Source organism: Eublepharis macularius, chromosome 6, assembly GCF_028583425.1.
Source record: "Eublepharis macularius isolate TG4126 chromosome 6, MPM_Emac_v1.0, whole genome shotgun sequence".
In the NCBI taxonomy this organism is placed as follows: Eukaryota; Metazoa; Chordata; class Lepidosauria; order Squamata; family Eublepharidae; genus Eublepharis; species Eublepharis macularius.
This window is the reverse complement of record NC_072795.1, coordinates 66,452,898-66,478,650: the sequence shown is the minus strand read 5'-3', so window position 1 is coordinate 66,478,650 and position 25,753 is coordinate 66,452,898. Positions and strand designations below refer to the sequence as shown.

The following is a 25,753-nucleotide window of genomic DNA, read 5'->3' as shown; positions in this document are numbered from 1 at the left end:
GGAATTTTTGTGTAAAAAATTTAGGGCTTTGCTACTTCAATCTATTAGGCTTGGGGAGGCGCCTGAATCTTGTTGCAGCTCTGTCCAGCTCAGTTTAAGAGTGTTCCTCCAGACAATACACTATAGGATGCTGGTAGTGAATTTTGAGAGATTTGTATGTTTGATGAGCATAGTGGGAGTTTTTTACAATTTTTTTTTGTTATTGGATGTTGCCAAACTGCATTAGTGATTTTATTATGGGATTAGTTTCTTTCCTTTATTGTATAGCCATTCAAATCAGATATCAGTCATTTTATACAAGGGCAAATTTGGAGAATGTGGCATAGCAAGTTAGTTTGCATAGCAAGCTTAATCTTTCAAATTGTGGATTTGAATGGGGATTCAACGGCTTCCTGTAGCAATTCTTGTTTCCCAAGGAAGCTCTTTATTAAAATCTGAAGATTTGAAATGAGTCTATTTTCTGAAGTCTTGTGTTAATATCTAGTGCACATGATATTTAATGTTTTACATTTTGCGTACAGCACACTCTTTCAACAGGTTGTATATTGTTTCTTTCATTATTGGCAATACATGTGTGAATTTTCTCATAGACATAAATTCTGCCATAAGGCAAAAGATTGAACTACAGATTTATCACAGTGACAGTCCCAGATTATTTCATGCTTTTTATGTGGTGGTGGGGTTGCGTGGTAAGCAGTATGTGGAACAACTTGCCATCTTGACACAAGTATATGAATAAAGGGCATTGTAAAAAAGTCTTGTCTTATACAGTGAACAACTCTGCTTAATTGTTTTCCATAAGATAAGAACTTGGACCTGTTCATAGCTGCTTCCTTGAGACTTCTGCACTATTAAGACTTTCTTCAGGGGGATGAAATATGATTAGACATTCTGCAACCTGGCGCTCTAAGTAATCACACAGCTTCCCAAAAGAGGAGTCTTTGCTTTTAGTGTCTGCTCATTTAACAACAACAACAACAACAACAACAACAACAACTGCGCTTATATACCACTCTTCTAGACAGATGAGTGCCTCACCCAGAGTGGTGAACAAGTTAGTATTATTATTATCCTCACAATGCAGCTGGGGAGCTGGGGCTGAGAGGAGTGGCTTACCCAAGGCAGTAGTGGGATTCAAACCAGTAGAGTGCTGATTCACATCCAAACCACTTAACAGCTATGATTCTCACTGAGGGTGCAAGAAATGCATGCTGGCTCAAATTTCAGAGAAACTGGTTTCCGCTTCCCCTTCTCCATGTTGCTACTTTGCTGAAGTTTGACCTACTGAGCTACCAAAGAGCCTATTTGGATTTTAGATTTTATTGTGGCAGAGGTGTTGACTATGTTCACAGTGGCACTGTTGCTGAGGGGCAATGGGCATGTCCTGAAAAACTTTGCATTGTTGTGTGTCCCTGGGATAAGTCTACCAGAGGTCTGGAAGCAGGCATCTCCTCTTCATGAAGGACACATGACTGTAATCATAGCAAACAGCTGCTGACAAATTATAATTCTGGCTCTAATACTATATGTATAAAGCTCTTTGAGCTCCCTTCAGGTTTATGAGGGAATAGAGATTCTTAGCATCAACCTATGGAGCCTTCCTAAAAGCATTTTAGCCTTCCTAAAAGCATACCTCCCATGTGTAGAACAATGAAAACGTACACGGAGCCATTCTTTGCCAACTTCAGTCTCCAGTAGATGCTGCTGGACTTTTTTTTGTTAAGGCAAAATATTTGGGGATGGGTATAACACAGAGTATTCCTAACAGCACATTTTTAAAGTGTATGATTTTGAATGCTGCAGGGCTTTGGGGAGGGAGGGCTGGTGTGTGTGCTTTCACAAAGGGCTTAAACTCAAATATTTATGGATGACTTTGATTACATACATCTAAAAACAGGCTGGTATTGAGGCATAACACCTGGACATTTCCCCATGAGTTAAACATCCCCTCGCCGATGTTGCTGCTTCCCCAACCCAATTCAGCCTCCCTTCCCATGGCTGCTTTGAATAGTTACAAACAAGGCAGACGATCCAGTTGTGGATATCTCAGCAACTCATACTTTGCTTTATCTTTTCCTTATCCTTTCTAGCTTTTTGAAACAACTTGGCTTCCATTTCTTCACGTGACCCCCAAGCTGCCTGCCAGACATATTCCATTCCATTTCTGTGTTCCGTTTCATACTTACAGTCAAAAATGGTTTTCCTGCCCAGAGGCTGCTTTCTAGGCAAGCAATAAGAAAGGTGTCTGGTTACATCTGTGGTTTCTTAATGGAGCAACGGAGCGGGAGGCTGCTGCTGGGCTTCACTTGTGGCCATTCAGCATGAAAACAAGTTTAGTGGCTGATCGGGCATACTTTGGCGGGCAGGGGGAAGAGTGGAGAGGGCTGGTATAAGAGATCGCATTTCATTGTGACATCACTGGTCCCCACTGCAAGCAGAGATGCAGACAAACCTACTGGAGAAGGGGAAAATCATCCAGCGTAACCCGGCTGAAGGAGCTACTCAAGAGGACATCCAAACTGAACAACAGGACCTCAAAGCAGCCAGAGGCTCTGCTAAGTATGAGATGAGGTAGGTCCTTCCAACAGGGCATCAAACCATAGAGAAGAGAGTTTCTAAATCAAAATACTAAAACTAGGAGATATCTTGGTGCTGCAACACCTTCTGCACTTCTGCTAAGGAGCTGGACAGCCATACAAATGGTTTTCTGAAATGATAGCAGTTTAAGCCAACAATATCATTAAGGTAATTGCACCTGGTAACTCCATTGGGGGGTGGGTGGGTTGCATGCATGATGACATCTAAATTCTGGTGCTTCCCACTCCCCCCCCCCAAAGCTGTGCATATTCCAGACCAACAGTTGAATTCCTGGGTGTGTCCTTAAATTTTTGAAGAGAGATTTTGGAAAAACAGAATTTCTCCAGAATCAGATGAAAGTATGGGCAGACAAATACTTAACCATCTTTTTAAAAAAATGAATAAATGTATGTTTAGTACCTTTCACTCTGTCTTCTTCCAAGGTGCCTGAATCCTCCTTTTGTTCTTATAGCAAAACCATGAGGTAGGTTAGGCTGAGCCAAGCCCAGCGTCACCCAGTGAATTTCATGGCTGAACATACTAATCACTACACCACACTGGGACAACTCCAGGAAATGCTGTCTGCAGGGCCAGGCTGTTGGCCTCTGAGGTCCCTGGTCACCCTGTGTCTCTAGGGTTTCTGACACTACATCCATTCATCCAGAACACCACTAGCAAATTTCCCTAAAACCGGGAGTGCTGTAGCCAAAGCCTAGCAAAGTTACAAAGTAGTGTGGTGAGAATAATGTTGATCAGTATATCTGAGGGTCTGCCTCCCTCAATTCCAATCTACATTTAGATTGATTCTGTGATTTAACTTGGCAGCAAATATTCCAGAGATCAAACACTCTCTCTGTCTCCTTTTCTGAGCAGGGTGTTAGATGAAATCCTGTAGTATCATCACTTGAGTTCCAACACTGATCATTTTGCTGGGCTTGTTTCCAGCTTAGCAATAGTCACTATTATTAACATGCTTATCCAACTAAAGTTCTGGCATGCAATGTACATTTCTGTGGTTAGGAAGGGGTAGGGGTAAAGGAGAACAATTCTCGGGAGGTTCATCTGTCACAAGATGGCCCTTAATGCCCAGGGGTTGCGGGGAGTGTGTTTTTCATAAAACAAGTCAAGGCCTTCTGGTATGGATTAGCTTGGTTTGAACCCAATGGAATTCTTTCTATATTGCTTGCATCTAACTCTGTATTATTGGCAAACGATACTCCACTGTGCGTTTCTTAGATTTTACCCACTATTCTAGGTGGGCAGAGAAGTTTAATGAGGGTATCACAAAGAGAAACTGAAATGCTGAGCTCTTCTACACCCCGGCCTGGGAAGTTTGTCAACGAAGTACAGTAGCCCAGAGGAACTGGCCTTTTCTGTTTCACTGTGAAAAAATGTTGTCTAGCAGGGCAGAACAGGGAGAGGTGCTGGGACTCTCGAGTTCTTGTATCCAACTTCTAGAGGAAAGAGACACAAAAAAGACATTAGCATAGAAGGCAAGTAGGAGAAAGGTGGTGATTTGGGGGAGGGGGGGCTCTGAGAAAAGAAAAACGAAGCCATATCACAGATTTCCAGGGGCTGAAAAGCAATCTAGTCCAACCTCTGACATAAAAAGGATTATACAGGGGGTAGCCATGTTAGTCTGTCATGTAAAACAAAAGTCCAGTGGCACCTTATAATCTAACAACATTTATGTCAATACGAGCTTTTGTGAGTCACACAGCCCCCTACTTCAGACAGTCTAGTGGACAATGTGCTACAGCAAGCACTAGGAATACTGCCTTGATGGAAAGCAATGAGTGTGATTGCTGGAGAAGCTAAGCCTCATGTTGAGGAAGAGACAAATCCTATCCTTAGAGTGACTAGCGAATCCTTTATAGTGATGAGGCCAGTCAATCTATCTAGTGTTTCTATGGGAAAAGTGAATTAAAATGAAACTCTCTGCCATTAGGTGTCCATTCTGGTAAGGAATTGCAGGGTGGGCGGGGGTGGGGGGATTAGAAACTGAAGACAATATTTCGGAGGGAGGGAACGAGATACCTTCACGATCCTTATATGCTGCAGTTGAGATAAAATTTCCAAGGGCTGTTATTTTGAGAACTACTGTTCGGTATCTGATACAATACAACAGATGTCCCTGTCCTGACAGCAGCCACATGGACAAAGTCAAACAGCCCTTTAGAATTTGAATGAACTAACCTAGAAAAAAAGTTCATGGACAAGAATAACATAGCACCCAGCATGACTGTTCCCTCTTGGACCTCTTAGTCTTTGTTCTAAAGGAAGCCTATGCAATATAATTGAAAAACAAGCCTGAGGAATTTAAAATTCAGTGTCTTACGGCAGAGGGAAAAAAACCCAGTGGGTTAAACAAAGGACGTGGGTTCCTGGGTTGTAACCAAAACATTCCATAGCCACCTGCTGGTTATTATATTTTTCTATGCTAAAATCTTCGTGGAAAGGTCATGAATGATCTGAAGTGATGGAAACTTGCATGTGTAATTACTCTTGCTCTGGGCACAGCACTCAAAATTTAGCCCTTCCTAGTTTGTCTTCCAAGAAGAAGTCTTAAATTACATCCATGGAGAGCTTCCATATGGTCCTTCAGTACCCACATAATCCTTTTTGCTCAGATTTTAAGTATCTATTGTTCCAGTTTCTGGCATTACCAACATTGCTGCTAGGAATTTTTTAGGCTCTTGCACACCAGCACCGTAAACTGTTCTAGATGGGAATACTAGAAACAAAGAAGACGTGGCTCTTTTACCTTCAGAAGGCACACAGAGGAAAGAACTTGGGCTGGCATGGTGTGCTATGCAAGGCTGAGAGAAGCTGCCGTCAAATTCACTGTTCAAAATCTGATCTTTCTTTGCATCTGGTCACATGACTTGTATAGAAAGCACAGTGAGGGAAACATGAGTTGAGGGTAAACTTGCAGATGGGCAGACTCTGTTAATGGTTGTGCCGTTTATATATCATTCTCATGTACGCAGATAGTTCAGAAGTATCTTACAGCAAAAATGAAAGTTAACAGGATTCACTAGAGAAAACCAACATAAGATAGTGCTAGCTAGAGTAGACTTACACTCCCCTTCCTCTTTGGCTGAGAGATAGGCCAGCTCCTGGCCCCTGTTGGATGAGCTTACTGCATCTGATCAACATTGTCTAGGATTCCCAATTCTGGATTGGGAAATCCCCAGAGGTTTGGGGGTAGAGCCTGGGGATGGCAGGATTTGGGGAGGAGAGAAACCAATTCTAGCGTGTCCCAGGTCAAGGCTGTACTGTAGGCTGGGCTTTTGGATTTCCTCCCTTATGCTTATGCTTGAGCTATTACAAATATGGTATACATGTCTCTTTGATTCTTTTACAGTGCAATCCTAAAGAGAGATACTCCAGTCTAACCCCATCGAAGTCAATGTACTTAGACTGGAGTAACTCTTCTTAGGATTGTACTGTTCCATCATTTGCCTTTTAATCTCTTACATGAGTCTCCTCTGCTCTCCTTTAGCTGAAGCTGCTGAACTGACAGCATTTGCTGAAAGCTAATACTCCACTTTGTTTTAGGCCCAAGTTGACAGCATGAGTAATTAATTGCAAATTATAAATGAACTCAAACTGCAATGGAATAGCTATATTTAATGATGTAACAAAATATGTAGCTGGATAAACAAACTGTAAACAGGAAAACTGCAATGCATTGTGTTTGAGCTGAGAAGACAAGTAACAAACCAAAACATAATCAAATCAATCTGTTTATACTCTCCCACTTCAAGTCCTCAAATAAACTGGTCATCGCAGTAACATCTTTGCCAGGTAACATTACATAATGCATTCAAGTCATTGGCTCAGGTCAGATATTACTTTAGACCATGGCTTAATTTTACTGTGATCAGTTTGCAAAATCAGGATTTAGCTTGCAGATGATCCTTTAAGGGCTGGGTGGCCTCAACAAATGCTCATTTTATTACCTTTGCTTTTTTCCCCTGCAGAGGTTCACCCATGCCAAGGTGGGGGTAGCTCCAGGGTATAAGACTGGTGGGCTCCACTTTTACATCACACACAAACCACAGTGAAAAATATCTGTGGTTGAACTTTAGACCATGGTTTCAAATAAGATTTAACAATTGACATACATACTTAGTGGAGTGTTTTGTGTTTAGACAATGCCATCAATCATCATTGATATTTATTAGAGCTTTGGTCTGCTCTTCCTCCTATGCAGAGTATGTAGTTTTCTTTTTATCCTTACAGCAACACTGAGAGGTGAGGCTGAGAGAGCATGACGGACGCAAGATAACCAGGACAGTTTCCATGGCAGAGGTGGGAGCTGAAAATGGGTCTCCCAGATCCTAATCCAGTACTCAAACCCTTGCTCCATGCAAACTTACACAAAACCATGGCTTTGTGTGATGTTGTATGGTATGGCTTATTGGCTTTGGCTCAAACAATAGCAAACGTAATGTCTCTTCTTTCTACCTTGAAGGAATGTCATTCCCTTGTGAGGTAATGAGGCAACCCTGGTGGACGATGGACATTTTAATCCAAGGTGCCATAGGAATCAACAGCTGCCCATACACGTGTAATTTGGAGGTGGCCGCCACTTTATGGAATGGTCTGCCTGAGGAGATTAGGAATGCTTCCACTCTCCTGGCCTTCTGCAAAGAATGCAAAACTTAATTAATCAAGAGGGCTTTTTAGTCAGATAGAAGAGCAGTACTGTAAGGAAGTGGTCTCATAGAGATCCATTGGTAAAGGGATAAGGAGGGACCACAGACTTTACTACCATTGCTATAGATATGAATGGACCATAGACTTCACTACTATAGGTATGATCCTACTGGGTAGTTCCTGTGTTTAATATGTCAGTTGTAGAATTGCTCATGATCTGTTTCAGTATTTCTTCAGCTCTGTATTAGATTTCTATGAGTTTTAAAAATCTTTGCAAAGTTGCATGTATAGACCCATTATGTGTTTTATTGAAATGTTTTGATATTGACTGTACTGACTCACACTGTGTAATCTGTCCTGAATCTCAGTGAGAAAGGCAGGCTATAAATGACATAAATAAATTTTAAAAAATAGAAAATAGGAGATGAGCATCATGCTTCAGGAAGTGGCTTCCCAAATATATTTTTGAATATATAAATCACATTTTGAAAATGTTTGAAATATTGTTTTTATTACATATCTTTTACATATTTGTATTTCAGTTTGTTTCTATTCCAATTAAAACAGATTACATATTTGCAAGAGCACTGAAAACGTTACCTCATATGAAAGCAGATCTTGGTTAGTTTTCAGAACGCATTAATTATCTGTAAATTAGTTTACAGAAAGCGAAACAAAGAGGTATACATTTATGCCTCTCATGTGAGTAGAAAGAAATTACTGTGGTAGTAGGATCACTAATTGCCTACATGGTCCAAACATAGCAAAATACTACAAATGGACTTCAAAAAGTCCCACCATTCAAGATCTTCTACAGAATGTGTGTGTGTGTTATGTGCCGTCAAGTAACCTCTGACCTATGGTGACCCGAAACGTCCTATCATCAACAGATTTGCTCAGATCCTGCAAACTGGAGGATGTGGCTTCTTTTATTGAGTCAAGCCATCTCGTTTTAGGTCTTCCTCTTTTCCTACTGCCTTCCACTTTTCCTAGCATTGATTTTTGAAGGTGGTGGATGCATCTTAGTCTGGTGTCTCAGCTTTGACCATTCTGCCTTGATTGACCCTTCCAGGAGTTTAGACTCTTGACCAAGCCTGAGCTCCTGATGGTGTTGGTTTCAGCATCACTGACACACTCAGCCCCCCCTCCCCCACCACCACATTAAGGTGTACTAGAGTATATACTCTCATGAAAAAGCCTTATGCTGAGTCAGACTATTGGTCTGTTAAGATTAGTATTTCCTACTTGACTGGCAGTGACACTCTAGGTCTTAGGCTCTCTAGAGTCGCATTACCAGCTGCCTGGTTTTTTCAGCTGTGGAGGCCAGGGTCTTAACCTGAGATCATCTAAGTGCAAAGTGTTCTGCCACTGAATCCTCTAGCATCTCCTTTAAATGTTTCTCCTTCAGATTTGATACTATATATGGTTGCCAACTCCAGGTTGAGAGATTCTTGGATATTTGGGAGTGGAGCCTGGGGTGTCTGGGGAGAGGAGGGAGCTCAGCAGGAATGTGATGCCATTTAGCCCACTCTCTGAAGATGCCATATTCTCCAAGGGAACTGATCAACACAGTCTGGAGATCAGTTGCAATTCCAGGAAAATCCAGGCTCTACCTGGAGGCTGGCAACTCTATAAATGAGTTCCATGCATCCTAGATAGCCTGTACTGTGCTTCTGCTAAACTTCAGTTTGTGCAAGATCCGTGGTTTTCAGTGAGCTGTTGCACAAACTGACATTTTATTGGAAAAGAAAGCATGATCTATGATAGAGACTATCATTCTATGAATGAAATTCTTTTGTAGGATCCAAGCTAATGTATGCAGGTCATTTATGCTCTACATTTTTTCATTAAAAATGTGCTCAAGGCTGTTAAGAATGTATAAAAACACAAATAACATGATCAGTTAAATCCAACCCAGGATAAAATTGTAGCATGGTCTCAAAACAAGCTCTCCTAGCAGTTCTCTCTCTCTTGAGAATATGATCTACTATGAGATAAGGCCCAGGCCTTTTCTATTGCTGCCCCAGGCTGTGGAACAGCCTCCCACAGGAGACAAGGCATACGCCTACCCTTGGGGGCCCTTGACAAAGCTGTAAAATTAAAGTATTTAAGAGAGGCTATGGGGCATCTTAAAGGTTATAGATGCAAGCTCTGAGTTATCTTCTTAATTCTGTGTTTTAATGACTTTAGTAGATTATTTTTGTACTGCATATGTTGTTGTTACCCAACTTGGGTGTTAGGACAAAGGCAGGGTATACAATACTCTAAATAAGCAGAGCAACAAGATTTTTTAAAAATACCCATGATAGTATAAAATACTCCACCTTCGGCTCCCTCCAGGCGTGTGGTAGAGGAACCTGTTAGTTTATTTCCTGAAAGACAGATCAGAGGGTACTACTAGATGGACTTCTTTGGCAAGACAATGGCAATCTAAGGGCTGCTGCTGAAGAGGTCCTATCACTGGCAGCCACTAACCTAGACCCTGAGACAGAACATCCAGCAGAACCCAGTGAATGCCATCAGTAACACTTCACAAGAAAAAATCGGACATTTTTAGACAGGAAGCTGCAGAGTGGTTCAAATTCTTATGATGCCAATCAAGACACAATCCAAAGGGGACAAAGGTATCTTTTTTGGTCCATAGCATCGTACTTCAAACAGCTAGTGTGATAGGATAATGTAATCCCATCTATGCCAAGACAAAAATGTGGCTACGTCGGTGACATTTCAGTTAAATTTACAAGTACAGCACCCTCTCATTCTTGTTCAGAAAGAGGGTGGTCACACTTTATACTGAGTCAGACCATTGATCTGTGAAGCTTGGTACTGCCTATGCTGACTGACCATGGCTTTCTAGTGTCTCAGACCTTTATGTGAGTGGTAAAACCAATATTTACTACTAGAGATGCGAGTGATTGAAACGAGTGATTGTCTTTGTGCAAATCATGTTCCCTGTCACTGTTCCACAGCCATTCCTCAGTTTTATTGTCATCCATAGGCATCAGGGAAATGTATGCCAGGGTTTCACTCAGAGATTGGATTCAATTACATCAGTCTTTTCTGAATTTCATTTCCTTTTTTATAGGAACTGATGGCTTTGTTGCTTTGAAGAAAAGGAGGAAGTAGAATTTACTATCCTCAGAGTCCAGGGATAGTTAAGAATAAGGGTGACGAATGAATGCCAGTTTCCAGAGAGATTGTGAGAATGTCTCATTCTACTAACTCAGCCTCCTCACAGGTCACCTTTCTGTTGCTTTTCTTGTACTGTGACATTCTCAGCTGGGCATTGCCCACTGCTCCAGAATATTTGCAACGTGGCTGGCAGAGGCTCTTGGAGGAAGGGGAGAGCTGTGTGGAATGTAGGTTGGAAGAATGTCCCACACCACGTGGCTGCCTGGCTGGGGTAGTAAGAGATGCCTGCGACTGCTGTTGGGAGTGTGCCAATCTGGAGGGACAGATCTGTGACTTGGACAATACCAACCACTTCTATGGAAAGTGTGGTGATCACTTAGAGTGCCGCCTTGATGCCGGGGACCTACAACATGGTGAAGTGCCTGAGCCCCAATGTACTTGCTTATCTAGCCAGGCTATCTGTGGCTCCGACAGCAAAACCTATGCCCAGATCTGCAAGTTCCAAGAGATGCGAAACTCCCATCCATGGGCTGATCTCACCATGGCCCATGAGGGGCCTTGTGAGTCAGGTATGGTACACCAAAGGCTTCCTTCTAATTTCTGCATGAAATGCCGAGCTATGATGTTTATGGGGGGGAAAGAGTATGGAAAATCCTGAGAAAATTAGCCCCATCCCATCTCAAATCCAAGAACAACAGTAAACCTGTTATAATAAACATGGTAGTAGAAATGAAGAATGTATACAATACTCAATTGATTTGAGTAATTAATTTCTATGGAACACTATGAAGACAAAGATTATAGTCTAATGTCTTAAACATGGGGAATTGGCTGAGCATTTGCAGAAAGCATTTGATACTTTGTATCAGAAAGCATTTGATACTTTGTATCAAATTTGTTCTAGGTGTAAATTGTTAACTGCATGTAATAAACTCAAAGTGCAATGGAATAGCTACATTTACCGATGTATCAATATGTAGCTGAATAAACTGTAAATAGAAAAACTGCACAAAGCACTGCTAGCTGTTAGCGGGGGGTGGGGGGTGTACAGGCAGGAGAATCTTTTAAGTGAACATAATATTTTGGATTTTTCAAAGATGTATTTCTTTCATACTAGCCAGTGGCCACCATTAGACAGATCACAGGCACATTTTAGTAGACAACAGCATCCTGGAATGTTGTAGTCAAGAGAGAGAGAAGAGATGTAAATGCACTTTTATTCAAAGGAGACAATATAGTCAAGATCTTTTGGTAGAGGCACCAAAAAACATTGTAAACCACTGAAAGCTTCTTATGTGGCTAGCTGATATTGGTCTAATTTGGAACTGATCCTATTAAGCTAAAGTGGCAACAGTCAAGAAGCAAGCCAGGGTAGCTGTTATTTACAGTGGCATATGAGTAGATATGCCCTTAGGATTAGTAAAGAAAAAAAAAGTGTAACTACAGCAGTAGTTATTGAATGTAATCCAACTATGGATTCCAATGATGAGGTCTTGTTTCCACAAATTAGTTTGTGGAACTAAGTCTTATGGAGTTTAGCATGCTTTCAACTCCATGACCATTAATGGCAATCCTTAAAATCCTTCATCTTTTCTCCAGCTCCCCTTTTCCGTTTATTTCCCTATTACATACCATTTTGCCATAATAATACAGCATGTATACTTCTCCTGTATTGTACTACTCCCTTGCTATAAGTCACTAAAAAAGCAAAATCCAGGATTTTACAACCACAATTGGGCATTGAACAATACATTAACTTGCATTGTTTATTCTTCTGTCAACATTTGTGGTCTCAGCTGGCTACACCGGAACACAGTTTCTGATCATTGGTGCTATCGTTTCCATACTAGGAGCCCTGTCCTAATCTGTTTCAAAGTGTTCATAGTGTGTCAGAGCTTGGCCTCTGAAGGCCAAATTAGACATTTCTGTAATTATGCATCTGCTGCCAGAACAACAGCCTCTTTCCTGAAACATCTCCTGCAACTTGCTTAATGATGCAACATCTCTCATTTCCTTCTGCCCTCTCATCTCTGTTCACAACAGCTAACAATGTGGAATGGGGGCAGGGAAACATGGGATGTTGTGTCATTAGACACCAGATGAACTATAAGATATCAGGGAGAGGAAATATGGAACTAGACAGGTGATAGCTCTTTAGAGAAATGTCTAGTATGATCCTAAAAAGAAAGGCATTTGGCTTAAAATAGCTTTTAAAAACATGGCTCAATGCAGAATCAGGTTCCAATAGATCAACAAGGGTGGTGGAAGAAATCAAAGGTGTTGGAGATTTGATATAGAGCGGAGAAGGATGGGGCATTAGAGGAAAATGAATATATTAATACTATTTGGCCTCACATTACTACAGCATTTAGAAAACCCTCTACATAACATTACAAAACAGGAGGGAAAGCAGCCTAGGATACAGCATCTGACAATAAACAGACTGATTAGCAGCTGCCACAAGGATGTCATGTTTCCCCAGCAACAGGGAGGCAACAACATCCCTGGGAAGCACTTCATTTAAACGGCTGCGACAAAGCACCGGACCACCGTTTAGGGGCCAAGAGCTCTGGTTCACAGATGTGCTGTGATGTAAACACATTGTCGACTAACAGCTGCGGGTGGGCATGGCAAAAGAGGACTATTCAGCTCCATCATAAAGGGTCTGGCAATTTCTACTATATGGAAATAGCGAACACAGTACAACAGTTGCACTGTACTGTACTGTGCTAAATAACTCCCTGTGAGAGGGAATGCTGTAAATGAGACCTTGGCTATACCAAATTGGGAGAATGCATCTATACAGCCTTGTGCAAAAACATGATATATAAGCACAAGTGAGATTATTTCTTTCTGCTAAAATCTTTTTTTGGACTTTCCCAGAGCCCCATATCATATCTCCTCCTTATGACATTTGGAACATCACTGGGCAAGATGTGATCTTTGGCTGTGAGGTCTTTGCCTATCCCATGGCATCCATTGAATGGAGGAAGGAAGGGCTGGATATGCTGCTTCCTGGAGATGACCCCCATATCTCTGTTCAGGTGAGCCACAAGATCTCAATATATGGTGGGTTGTTTTTTAAAAAACATTACGCTTGTTTCTACAGAGAGAGCCAGTTTGGCATAATGGTTAAGAGTGGCAGGCAGGACTCTAATCTGGAGAGTCAGGTTTGATTCCCCACTCCTCCACATGAAGCCAGCTGGGTGACCATAGGTCAGTCCCAGCTCTCCAGAGCTCTCTCAGCCCCACCAATCTCACAGGGTGATTGTTGTGGGGATAATAATAACATACCCTGTAAACCACTCTGAGTGGGTGTTAAATTGTCCTGAGGGGTAGTATGTAAATCAAATGTTGTTGTTGTTGTTGTTATTACAAAACCCACATTATCCAGTTCTTGGCAGTCCTAATACACCTCTAATTCAGCTGTTGCCTCATCTAGCCATCCTTTTCTTCTTGCACAAGCCTTGGAATTGGGGGATGCTTGCCTGCTTGCACAGGTGCCTTTGCAGTCTGAGTGTCTGCTTAATAAGTAAAAATTAATCTGTTCATCCTGATGACCTTCTGTATCTCCTTGTTCTTCAGAGGGTCTTTTATTGCTGCTGAGAAGACAAGAGAATCCTTCTGTGATTTTTATTTTCCTTTGTGAAGTTCAATTATATACTCATACTATTGCCTGCCTTTGTAAGATGTAATTCACAACTGCTGTTGTGAATACTGGATATACCTTAAGACAGAAGGCTTCAAGTTATCTTCAGAAGAGTTAACAGGCTTTGGAGAGTTTGCCTAAAATAGAACATGAGATCCTGCAGGGCAACCACAGTCCTACCCTTGTATTTAGAGGGTGTGTAAGGAAATCCTGGGAAGCTTTTATAGAAACTACATAGTTGTATCATTATATGGAGTGTTTGGGTGGGGCAACACTATATGTCACTGCCAGTTTAAGAGTTTGGGAAGAGCTCCTTGTTATGGGTAAGATATGGGCAGCAGATTGGGGAGTCGTGTACTTTTGTAACAGCCTCTTCCCTCTAGGAAGAATGCCAGTTGTTTTACTTAATGGCACTTTGTTGCCCTACCCTTTGACAACAGATTCCACAAGTCCATTGAAGCTGGCCCAAGGAAGCAGATGCAGGGGATGAAAATAAAGAAATAAAAGCTGGCACCAGGAGTAGCTTTTCTAAAGGGAAAAATTAAAACAATGGAATTCTCTCCACAGAGAAACTTCACTGAATTAATTAATTAAAAATTGTTTGGATGAAATGCTGGAGAATATATGGCATAGGAAATCTCTTCTAGGAGGATATTAAGCAGTTAGTTGGACAGGCTCTAATGTATTGCTGAATCACGTGATTGCCTGGGGAAACCAATTTACAGCCCTGAGCAGAGTGTCTCCAGTCTAAATGGGCTTAGACTGGAGTCACTCCGGATTGCACTGTTAGTCCATCAGTTTCATTTGAGCAACTGTAGTTAAAGGTTAGTTTATCACCAACATATCTGGAAAACTGCTTAATTCCTTATGGAACAAGGTTGGCAAGGTTGTGCAGGCAAATTCCAGAATTTAACTTTATAGTGTGGAATTTTATAAAGATGCCAGAGAAACGTACATTTCAATTTTTAAAAGTTTCTATGCCTTGTGTTGTAAAATGTGACTAGGAAACTACATCTTCTAAAAGATCAGAGGGGATACTGGATTGAGCTGAAGCAATAAAAAGTATCTCATAGATAGCTCCTTGACTACTTAGTTATGTCAGTCTCTGGCCACTTCACTACACAGATCCCTTTTTCTCTTTTCTTCAAATGTTCTGACCTGCCAAAAGTATTACAGAATTTGTAAATGGTTTCAATCCTGCTTTGTTATTTTAAAGCAGTTTTTTAAAATAAAAAATAAATATTTTGCTGTGCTTCATGTATTCCTGCCCATTGATTAAGTAACATTATTTTTGGATGCATTTGAGTGTTCTGAGTTCATAGGAAAAGAAAGCTGAAGGAAAACAGATTCACATTCAGAGATGGACAAATATATTCACATTCAGAGATGACAAATGTAATAATCAGTAAACTTTGGATGTAGATTGTGTCAAGGCGGATTGTTTTCACATGCAGAGATGTATTTACATTCATACAAATAACCAGTAAACTTCGGAGGTAAATTGTGTCAAGGCTGTGTGGCTTCACCACATCAGCAACGGTGACTGACTGAGCAAGGACTCAAAGTGTGTTCAATTATTGCATGGAAATCTACACTATTGTTAGTCCAAAATAAAATATCACTTTGAGCAATGCTTCCTCCTACTCAGTCAAAGCGCTAGCATGGCTTCTGAGTTCTAATTTCTTGCACAAAGTAAGTAGTCCATGAGCTTATAAACAGGTAACTTTGCTTAGGCTGGCAGTGCAAGCCACCTACTTTCATGTAAGATTTTTAAATTAATTTTTGTAATTAGCTGCTAGCTTGCTGAAATTTAAATTCCTTTTAGTTTAGGGGAGGCCCTCAGAAATATGAAGTGACCAGTTGGCTCCAGATCCAAGCTGTGCGGGTGACAGATGAAGGAACCTACCGCTGCTATGCAAGAAACAAGGTTGGGCAAGTAGCAGCTCTTGCCAACCTCATGGTTCTCACTCCAGGTAAGTGAACTTTTTTGATTTGCATAGAAACAAATCCATTGTGCTGATTCAAAGAAGCCGGCTACAGATATTCTGGCTTGTTGGGCCATCTCTCCCCAGGCACTCTTTCTCCATACTCTTAGGCACCAGGCAATTTTCCCTGCCTATGCCTCTTTTGAAGTGCCTGATTCCAGGTGCTGTTGCTATCAATGTTGCTCAGTTATGGTTTCATGTACCCAATATAAAGAATTGCATTTCTACTGAACTGAACCAATCAAACAATTGACCCGTAACTACTCATTAAATCCATGGAAGATTTGACCTCTTGTGCTCAGTAAAATCTTATGGTTTTTGAAGTGTCAAATCATGCTTTCTAGAGGGAACAGTTTTTTTTCCCAGTCTTACCTGCTTAGGTCACAGCCACACAGCCACAGCAAAACATGGCGCTGTCACCCAAAAGTTCCCTGATTCTATTGAACTAGCCATTCTTATGGAGCAGGGATAAGGAAATAATCAGTGTAATGATGGTCAGGATATAAAGTAACTTGAACAACCTGCTATAGAGTGGTGATGTTACCCAACAAGTGCTGCCACTTTCAGCAGCAACCTCATATCATGGACAATTCCTCCTGTACCCAGTTTTCAGCAATCCCATGATGGATGTTTTCCAGGTCCAAATCCTGCTTTCTGTCCAGTGGACTATGATGTCCTTTTTTCAGTATTTATTTTTTAAAAATATCTTACCAAGTCCAATACAATTAACATGATTTGTCAGATATTAATGTTTGGGGCGTTTGTGTTTAGTCAATTTATTGATTCAGTTTAAAAACAGACATTAAAATATTAATTCACTAAAGACTCCCAGCTAATTGTTAAAGGCAAGTTACCTGTCTGCTTACCACAACTGATTGTGTGTTGCTGTGACAGAAAACTAATGATCCTGGCCAAATGTCTCCAATGAGGTATAGTAGATGGTGAAGGTCACAAACTCTTTACAAGGACTAATCCCTTGCCTATGCTTTCAGATCAGCTAAACTTGACTGAACTGGTCTTGCCCAAGATGCCCAACCTGAGACGGGATGATGACTTCGAAAGTGATGAGTCCTATGACTATTACTGATGGCGCATATGTGGAGGAGAATGCAGGAACATTGGCACACTTCTTTCTCATTTAAGCTTTTGCTTCCTACCTTACTGCAGTCCCAGACCTCCAGAATAAGCGGTATTGAACCTTTGTGCTGATTCAAAGAAGCCGGCTACAGTTAATCTGAGAACAGTTCATAAACGAGCTCATTTTGGGTGGGATAGGTAGATATACAATAACTCAACGCCACCTCTGGTGGAGAAACAAATGGCAGCATTGCAAGGGCTGTTGCATTGACCTCATCCTAGAGCAAATGGGCATTAAAAGGTGGAATGTAACTAACATTGTAAACTTTTCCCAGAAAAACACTAGCAAGTTTGGATGCATTTCTGTCTGTTGCCACTACTGTCTAAACTTTTCAAAACAAGCTCTTTCTTCTCAAAGCCTGAAGGCAGATTTCACATGTGATGAGTTTAACTGGCAGCAACTTCTTTATGAAAACTCTAAAGCTAAATGGGCATGCCTAGGTTTAATATATTTTACTGTTTCCATGGGGCTAGAACCAGCATCAGTTGCTTCTGTGGATGTGACTTAGTTTAGAGAACTCTTCAAGACTTCCAGAGAACTGCCCCTGGACTATTGGCAACATGGATAGGCTTGCAGTGAGCTGCTTCTGGAACGGCTAAGATATGTATAAGTATCCTGAGGCAACTGATCCATCTTAGCCAAACTCCTCCTATCTGCTGTTCTATAGGCTTCCTGTGTGGGCTCCACCTTCCCCAGCTAAGAAGTTCCTGCCTTCTCTGAATACATGCCTTCATTTGTTTCGTTGGCTCTCCACATTCCACTTCCCTCTGTCTACCTTTCTCTATTCCTTCCAGACTCCAGAACTAGCTTTGCTAATTAATTTATTTACAGACCATCTTTCTCATAGAGATTCAAGAGCTATGACCTGAATTACTCTTTTGGCTGATTTTCAGTTTGATTCCACTCCACCCAGAGCCAAACTAGACGAGATGAATTACATGAGTCTATGCAAGTGGCCAGATTAGGTTTTTTCCCTCACCTTCCAATGTCTCTTTTACCCCCGATGAACTCGTGTCTGTGGCTCTGCTCTGTACATGTGTCAGCAAAAAAGCAGTTTACATTGGCGAGTGTCCATGGACCATATCATCGAGTCACCGTTGCAGAGTGGTGATTCTGTTTTACTTCCACTTCCCTCTTTCAGCACTGAAAGGCAATAGGGTACAGGGGATGGTTTAAGCATGCTCAAACTGGTGGTACATGATGGGATGCCATTCCTGTGTCTTGGAGGAGCACAGAAGAAATCCGTGCCAGCATGGACACGGGATCAAGTGCAGTCTGGCTGTGCTGTCTAGTGTACAGGAAAGCAATGGGGAGACCCATGTAAGTCTGTTCATGTGTCGTTCATGTGTCATTCATATCATGTAGTTTGGCTCCCAGTGGATGAGCAACAGTGGTCCTATGTTAGAAACTGTTTACCACCAGACCTGCTTCCATCTACTCATAGATTTCACCAGCCCAGATCACTTTTAAGCAGAACCATCACTCATATTTAGCAATTCATAGGCTGCCCATTTCTTATACATTTCCTTACTGGAGATAGCAATAACAGGATAAAATGGTACATAGCAATGCAGCATGGTTATTTGGCTCTGTACAAGTAAGAACACGATTCAACCAATCTCTGCTTGGAGATGAAGCAAGCCAGAAAGAGTCCACTGTAACAGAGTAATTGAAAGTCTAGCAGTGCAGTTGCAGCAAAGTCACACCCTTCTTCCATTGAAGCAATGAGGTCAGAAGGATGTAGGGCTGCCAGATGGAGACTGGCAGCCAGTGGGAGGGTTGGGGACATGAACATAGTAGGGTGGTGGTGTTGTAGGCATGATGGTATCATTTCTGGGGGAAACCACAGAGTTTCTGGAAATTCCTAGAGCTACCTGCATTACTTCTGGGGTTTCCCAAGAAGAGATCCCCTTCCACCTCTTGGAGTGACAGTGGGCAATGGGAGTGAAGGGCAGGGGATTCCTGCTCTGACCAGGGGCTTGGCAATCCTGGAATGATGTCACTCTGTTTTGGACACTCTGTTTAGTGAAAGTTTCTTTCAAGTCTATCTGTTATCTCAGATAATAAATATTAGACCTTGAGGGCATCCAGTGAAATTGAGGAACAGTAGACAAAAAGAAGTAATGTTTTGCACAGTTAGTAATTAGATTGTGGAATTCACTGCCACATGTTGACAGCTACTAGATTGTGTATGTATGTAAAATGCCACCAAATTTTGGCTGATTATAGCAATCTCATAGCTTTCAAAGGCAAGAGATGAACTGAGGTGGTTTGCCATTGCTTGCCTCTTCATAGTGACCCTGAACTTCCTTGCTGGTTTCCCATCCAAGTACTAAACCTGGGCTGACCCTGCTTGGCAGCCAAGCCCCCAGGTCAGGGCTTAAATGGCTTTAAAAGGGGACTGGACACATGGTTGAAGGAAAGATTTACCTGTGGCTATTACCTATGATGTTCATAGGCAGTAAACCTCTGGATATGATTGTGGGGGCTCAGAAAAAGGGGGAGGCCTTTTCCTGCAGGCACTGCATGTAGACTTTCAGGAAGGCATCTTGTTAGGGTTGCCAGTCTCCAGGTGAGGCCTGGAGATCTCCCAGAATTACAACTGATCTCCAGATGACAGAGATCAGTTCCCCTGGAGAAAACGGCTGTTTTGGAGAGTGGCTTCTATGGCATTATACCCTGCTGTGATCCGTCCACTCCCCAAACCATGCCATCTCCAAGTTCCATCACCAAATCTCCAGAAATTTTCCAACCTGGAGTTGCTGACTTTATGTCTTGTTGGCTACCAGATGGACCAATTTTCTGAACAAACAGGGTTGCTCTTCTGCTTTTAGTACACATTTCTTTAGTACACATTTATGCCACCTCTCCAGTCTTTTCCCCTTCACTTTGCCCATAGCTCTCAGTCCTGCACTACATTATATTTTATTACAGTTTTCTTGTCCATGTTCATTGCTGCTGTCTCACAAGAGGGAAAACCAGAAAAACTCTGTGCCAGTGGATAAATCTACTGACCAAAAGATGTTTTAAAAAAATCTTTTCCAACTGTGTATTGTTTTGAAAGCCCATCTCAAATCTCATTAAAGACCATGGAGGAATTCCAAAGGATTCATACATGTCAGCTTGAACCTTCACAACACTGACTTTCAGTCAAAATGATGGTTTCTGAGGGGCCCCCTTTAGGAAAAAGTCATAGCTCATTCAGAAGAATGGGTGGGTGGGTAGTCTGTTGCCAAACTAGGATACACTACAAATAAGAGAAGAGAATATATGGCTGATAGAATCCTTATGGGCTGCTTTGGTTCTTGCAAATGGATTGCTTTCAGATCTGGGAGTAATTATTCAATTCATAAATGGATCTCAGAGCATCTGACACAAATACTGTATATACTCTGCAAGATCACAAAACTAGAACACAAAAACTTATATCTTTACTACTAAATTTAAATGAACAGTCATAGCAAACAAATGCTGAATTCATATGTGCAAGTTTATTGTGGCAATCAAGATGATTTGAACGTGTGAAATAGTTCTCACAGGTTTGCTAAAGATATGCTGGGATTTCCCAGTTGTCAGGGGTAGGTACCCTTGCATGCATGCTGAATAGTGGTATGCTAGATCATTCCCCCAGGCATACAGGGTCTGTTTTCCACTCAAGGTGAGCCCTTGAGCTACTGGCAGTGCAATTGGGCTCACATTGCTCCTAATGTCTCTGGCCAAGTACAACTGCTTCTCCCCCTTTGTTTGCCAGTATACTAGCATCTTCACAGGTAGACACAGTGGTTTGTTTGGTACTAAGGCCAAGGAGTGATTGAGGCTGGAAATATACCAATATAACAAAATGGGGAGTCCCGTGCTCTTAACCATTACACCAAACTTGCTCTCCAGTTTAGATTATGAAATGTATAAGAAAGACTATTGAAGGTACATACCATACAATTGGACATATGCTATATGTCCAATATATACTGCCTCTGAAGCAGTATTCTCTTTTATGTACATACTATATTTATAAAAGTTTCTCTTTCATTTACTCCTTAGCAGCAGTGTTGGCCTGTGCACTAGGAGTGCTAAGGCACCAGAGATGAAGAGGAGCCAGCCAGTCCTGTCACCATCCTACCTGCCCACCTCTGGCATTGGGCTCTGCCCCAGGAGGTGATCCTGACCCAAATGGGTGGCCCACAGGGAGTCTGTTCCTTCCCTTTCCCCCTCTTTTGGGGTGGGAGTGAGAAGGCCCACGAGGAGGGGGGTGGCTTCTGGTCTCACTGTAGTCCAGGGGGTGGGGGATGAGGTGGGCAAGTGGTGGCTTCCCTGCAGTATGAGAAGAGGAAGTGAAGTCATTTGTTTCCTAGGGTGCCAAAAATCTTTAGGCTGGCACCACTTAGTAAAGCTGTGCCTGATCAAAGATAGTCGCTTTGAAGCAGCTGTGCAGCCCCATTGTGCATTGAACATGACTGTGGGGTCCGTCCCCAAGAAATCACTAGACTGAAATGCATACGTTTGTGAATGAATATGCCCACACTACATGATTCAATTAGAAATACACATAGCAGCTTCAAAAGTACATAACAGACATGGAATTATCAACATTAGAACTCATAACAGGAAATTAGAAAAGAGGATTCAAACGTATGAATATTAGTTCGTGATGCTTAGTTTATTTTATCCTATGAACATTTAGGAGGGTCTAGCAGCAACTTCATTTGCATGGAGCACCAACCTGTCCTTTGGAAGATTCTGAAATGCTGGGGGGGGGGGGAGGAATGGGGGATGGTGAATGCTCATCTGAGCCCCTCTTCTTCCTCTTGCACTCTGTGTCAAAACCACTTTTTTCTCTGCTAAAAAATGGCTATACATTTCTCTCTCTTAATATCAGAATTTAACACAGGGATACGTTAAGATATTATGCCATGAAAACTGATAGACAAAATCTCCCCCCTCTTGGATTCATGAATAAAATATAGCTCTTCTTTTGGAAGTATGGTCCTCCTGTTTTTTAGGGGAAAGCATTGCCTGTTAGGAATTTGAACTCAGCCCTAAGTATTGCTTGCTGCTACTGGCTGCGGTGATGACTTATCACCTTGCCTTCCAGCGAGGCCATTGTCCAACCTATTGATCTGCCTGAGAGATGCACACACAGGGGCGTGGGGGAGAGGGGAAGGAAAAACTATAATGGGCTATCTGTTAATTAAATGTGCCAGTCAAACAGGACGGTAAATGGAGTGAAGAACAAACCAAAACTAGTGAAATTATGGACTGGATCCAGACTAAATGTTCCAGTGGCAGAATGGAACTTGCCTGCCTCTCCTTCCCCACCACTGCAGCCCACTGATCTCCATGAAATGGTGCTCCTGGGGGACAGAGGGAGGAACGGCGTGAAGGAGGTCTGAAGCAGGAAGGAGGAAACTGGTAGAAATAGCCAATTTAATCTGGACCCAACTTGGAGAAAATGCAGGATTAAAATGTACTAAACAGACCAGTGCCATTGAACTGGAAGGAAAAAGAGCTGATTGTGTCATACACTGAAATGTAGTGCACGGATGATACTGCCCCTTCCATGTGCGAGGTCTAGGTCAATTGCGCACCCATTTTTAAAAAGCTTCAGCTTCAAGGTCAGAAGTAGTCCATCTGCCCACGGAGCCCAATATTCTAATTTAGGATTGCTTGTATAATTTGCCTGTACTCCCCCCCCCCAGAAGAATGTTTCATTGTTAGGTTTCATGACTATATCAGAAGACATCCCCTCCCATTCATTTATCCTCTGTTTTGCTGGAATGCCAGAAGTAGCAGTCCTACTTCAAGTGAACCTGAAACCTTCCTGGCTTCTGGATCAGTTGCTATTGATAAGCTACCCAATCTCTACTTCCCTTTCTAGTGTTTTCAGCCTCGGCCATGGCTGAGACATGGAAAGTGGATTTCGGTTCTACAACAGAAGTCCTTTCCTAGCTTCCACACCACTGGTGAACTATCATCTAGGGAGTTATAGGATATGGGATGCAGAAGACTGCTGCTTGGCTTCGGGTTGTTGTTGTTTTTTAACCACAGAGAGAATCTCAAGGGCCACAACTCTTCCTTGTTTCAACACCACTTAAAAATTAAAAGAAGAAAATAACCTTCTCTGCACCAGGCCTAAGGTTAATTGTTCAGAATCTGTCACTGCCACAGAAGTTAATTAAAGTTATTTGTTGTTACTTTAAAATATGCTGGTTCGGCTCTCCTGCTGGGACACTGCTCAGAAGCTTCCATTAACCCTGCTGTGCCTGGTCTGCCCTGCATCAACCATGCTGCTACTGTCTACCAATCGCTGCAGTTAGAGTTGCCACTTATTTTTCAGCGAGGCTCCTGTGTGACAGCAGAACTGAGCAGGAGAACAGTTACCATCATTCTATTAAAAGAAAACTTCAGCTATTGTATTTATTCTTGACATGTTGCTCTTAATGACATAGACTTCAGAGCAATCCTGAACAGCTCTACTCAGAGGATAGTTTAGGTGGGTAGCCATGTTGATCTGCAGTAGACCTGCAGGATTTAAGTCCAGTGGCATCTTAGAGACCAACAAGATTTTCAGAGTGTAAGCTTTTGAGAGTCATTCTGAAAATCTTGCTGGTCTATAACGTGCCACTGGACTCAAATCTTGCAGGTCTACTCAGAATCCTACTCGATATATCCAATGAGGCTTACTTCCAGGAAAGTATTCTTAGGATTCCACTGTCAGTGGTGCCATCTGTTCCCCACTCTTTCCCCTTCCTTCCCATCAATATGTGCTTGTGCTGACCATCAATGCGGGGCTTTAAGGAGAACGCTTGTATTCTGATTTGCTATGGTCCTCTACCATCATGCTCCATAAAGCTTGCAGTGAAGCATGGAATGCTGTTCCTTCTCTCTCTGAATCCCCTTTCTTGGGCTTTGGACAAAAATAAACCTTGTCATAATATCTGCCTGTCTTTGCTTTGTTTTAGTTACACTCAGAGAAGCTTGCAAAGTTATAATCATGCCCTAGGGAAGTCTGCTATGGCAATGTCTGAGAACCTTTGTTCCAGCTAAACCAAGCCTTTAACAGCTTTTATTCATTTCTAGCATTTAAACACAATAAACGTAACAGGGGAGAAAAAGAGAAATGAGCACTGAGATACTTTAAGATCATGATGCTGTGCAGATTTTAGACAAGCCACTTGAAAACAAAAAGGATTGTTTTAGGATGTGCACAACTGGGGACCTTCCGGCCTTTACAAATAGGAAGCAGAGTTCATACATCATAGCCCTCTGAGGTCTGGATTTCATCACTTGACCAGCCATGCAACACTTTGCCAAGAAGAAACACAGGTCAGGAAGTCAGGAATCTCCACCTCATAGCAAGAAACATGGATTTATGACTATACATATAGATCAGCTTTGGGGGGAAACAATAATTTTATCCCATGGAAAGACAGCATCATCCGAAGAAGGAGCTCATGACCTGAAGGTGGAAAAGGAAGCTAACAGTGAGTGGCTTCATTGCACGGTTAAAAATGCTCCATTAAGGAAATTCAGAAAGAGCTCCTAGTTTTCGGCAGGTCACAAGGATCTTTCTGGAGTGTATCAACATAGCAAAACAGCCAATTAACCAAGATTAGATTTTCTTACATTAATTTAATTAATTTAACCCTTTGTCATCCTGTCTTAGGATATAGCCAGCTAGGAGGATTAGAGTATAGATTGGTGAGAGCAGAATGAGCCAAAATGGGATCACGTACTACTAGTGGGGGTTTCAGGATGCCCTTTCTTGTCTCTATTAGAACTCATGACAGCAAGTGGAAGCCACTCTTCAAATTATTCAGAAGAAGATCCACATGGCTAGGAAGTTATCAGTGAAATGCCCTTTAACTGGCTGGATCAAACCATGGGTCATGTGTTGTTTAAGAGACTCATGCCCAAGGAAAGATACCTTAATTGCTAGGGCTGCCTACAAAATTCTGGAGGTTTGAGGGTGAAATCTTGGGGAAGGTGGGGTTTGGGGAGGGAAGGTACCAGAGTAAGGTATAATGCCATACAGTGTACCCTTCAAAGCAGCCGTTTTCTCCAGGGGAACTGATCTATGTAGTCTGGAAATCAGTTGCTTTTTTACCCCCACTTGGAGCCTGGGAATGCTACTTATTGCTTCAAAGCAATAATAGGGGCATAAAATAAAAGTCAGTTATAACTTGGCAAATAAACTACACAATATATACCTCTTCTATTTCATTGTCTAACATTTCAGAATTGGTGGTACAGCAAAATAGTGAGGAAAATAAAGACACTATTTCTTCTTTCATTTTCTCATCTACAGAACTTGGCGTTATTGTTTCCTCACTATGTAAAACGGAGTGTACCATATCTTGGGTCAGTCACAGCTCTCTCAGAGCTCTCTCAGCCCCAACCACCTCACAGTGGACGTTAAGTTGTCCTGAAGGATGGTATATAAATCAAATGTTGTTGTTGTTATACATAGGTTAGCAATCCTGATCCGCAAGCAGGAATGCTCTGGGTTCTTCTGTGTATACTGGAGCAGGGGTGGGGTGGTAAAGGAGGAGGTGAGGGCTTAGACAGAAAATCTGGAGTCAGTTTCCTATATCTTTTATGGTAAGGAAA

At 41.9% G+C, this 25,753-nt stretch overlaps 1 protein-coding gene across 2 annotated transcripts; it reads left to right on the top strand.

The window, feature by feature from the left end:
* Positions 1–2,441: 2,441 nt before the first annotated feature.
* On the top strand, positions 2,442–24,050 carry KAZALD1 (Kazal type serine peptidase inhibitor domain 1). 2 transcript variants are annotated; one of them, XM_054982077.1, is made up of 5 exons: positions 2,442–2,571; positions 10,328–10,943; positions 13,258–13,418; positions 15,849–15,996; positions 17,001–24,050. In XM_054982077.1, the coding sequence occupies exons 2-5, from the start codon at positions 10,421–10,423 to the stop codon at positions 17,093–17,095; spliced, it is 927 nt and encodes a 308-aa protein (XP_054838052.1). In that variant the 5' UTR covers positions 2,442–2,571; positions 10,328–10,420; the 3' UTR covers positions 17,096–24,050. The 2 variants fall into 2 exon arrangements, with proteins under 2 accessions (XP_054838052.1, XP_054838053.1); XM_054982078.1 differs by lacking the exon at positions 2,442–2,571 and adding an exon at positions 2,709–2,745.
* The last annotated feature ends 1,703 nt before the right edge of the window (positions 24,051–25,753 follow it).

What these genes read in the sequence shown, in the direction of transcription:
- KAZALD1 (XM_054982077.1), top strand. Translation starts at nt 10,421, where the DNA reads ATGCCAGTTTCCAGAGAGATTGTGAGAATGTCTCATTCTACTAACTCA. An exon ending in TGAGGGGCCTTGTGAGTCAG is followed by an intron (nt 10,944 to 13,257) that starts GTATGGTACACC and finishes GGACTTTCCCAG; the next exon opens with AGCCCCATATCATATCTCCT. An exon ending in ACCCCCATATCTCTGTTCAG is followed by an intron (nt 13,419 to 15,848) that starts GTGAGCCACAAG and finishes AATTCCTTTTAG; the next exon opens with TTTAGGGGAGGCCCTCAGAA.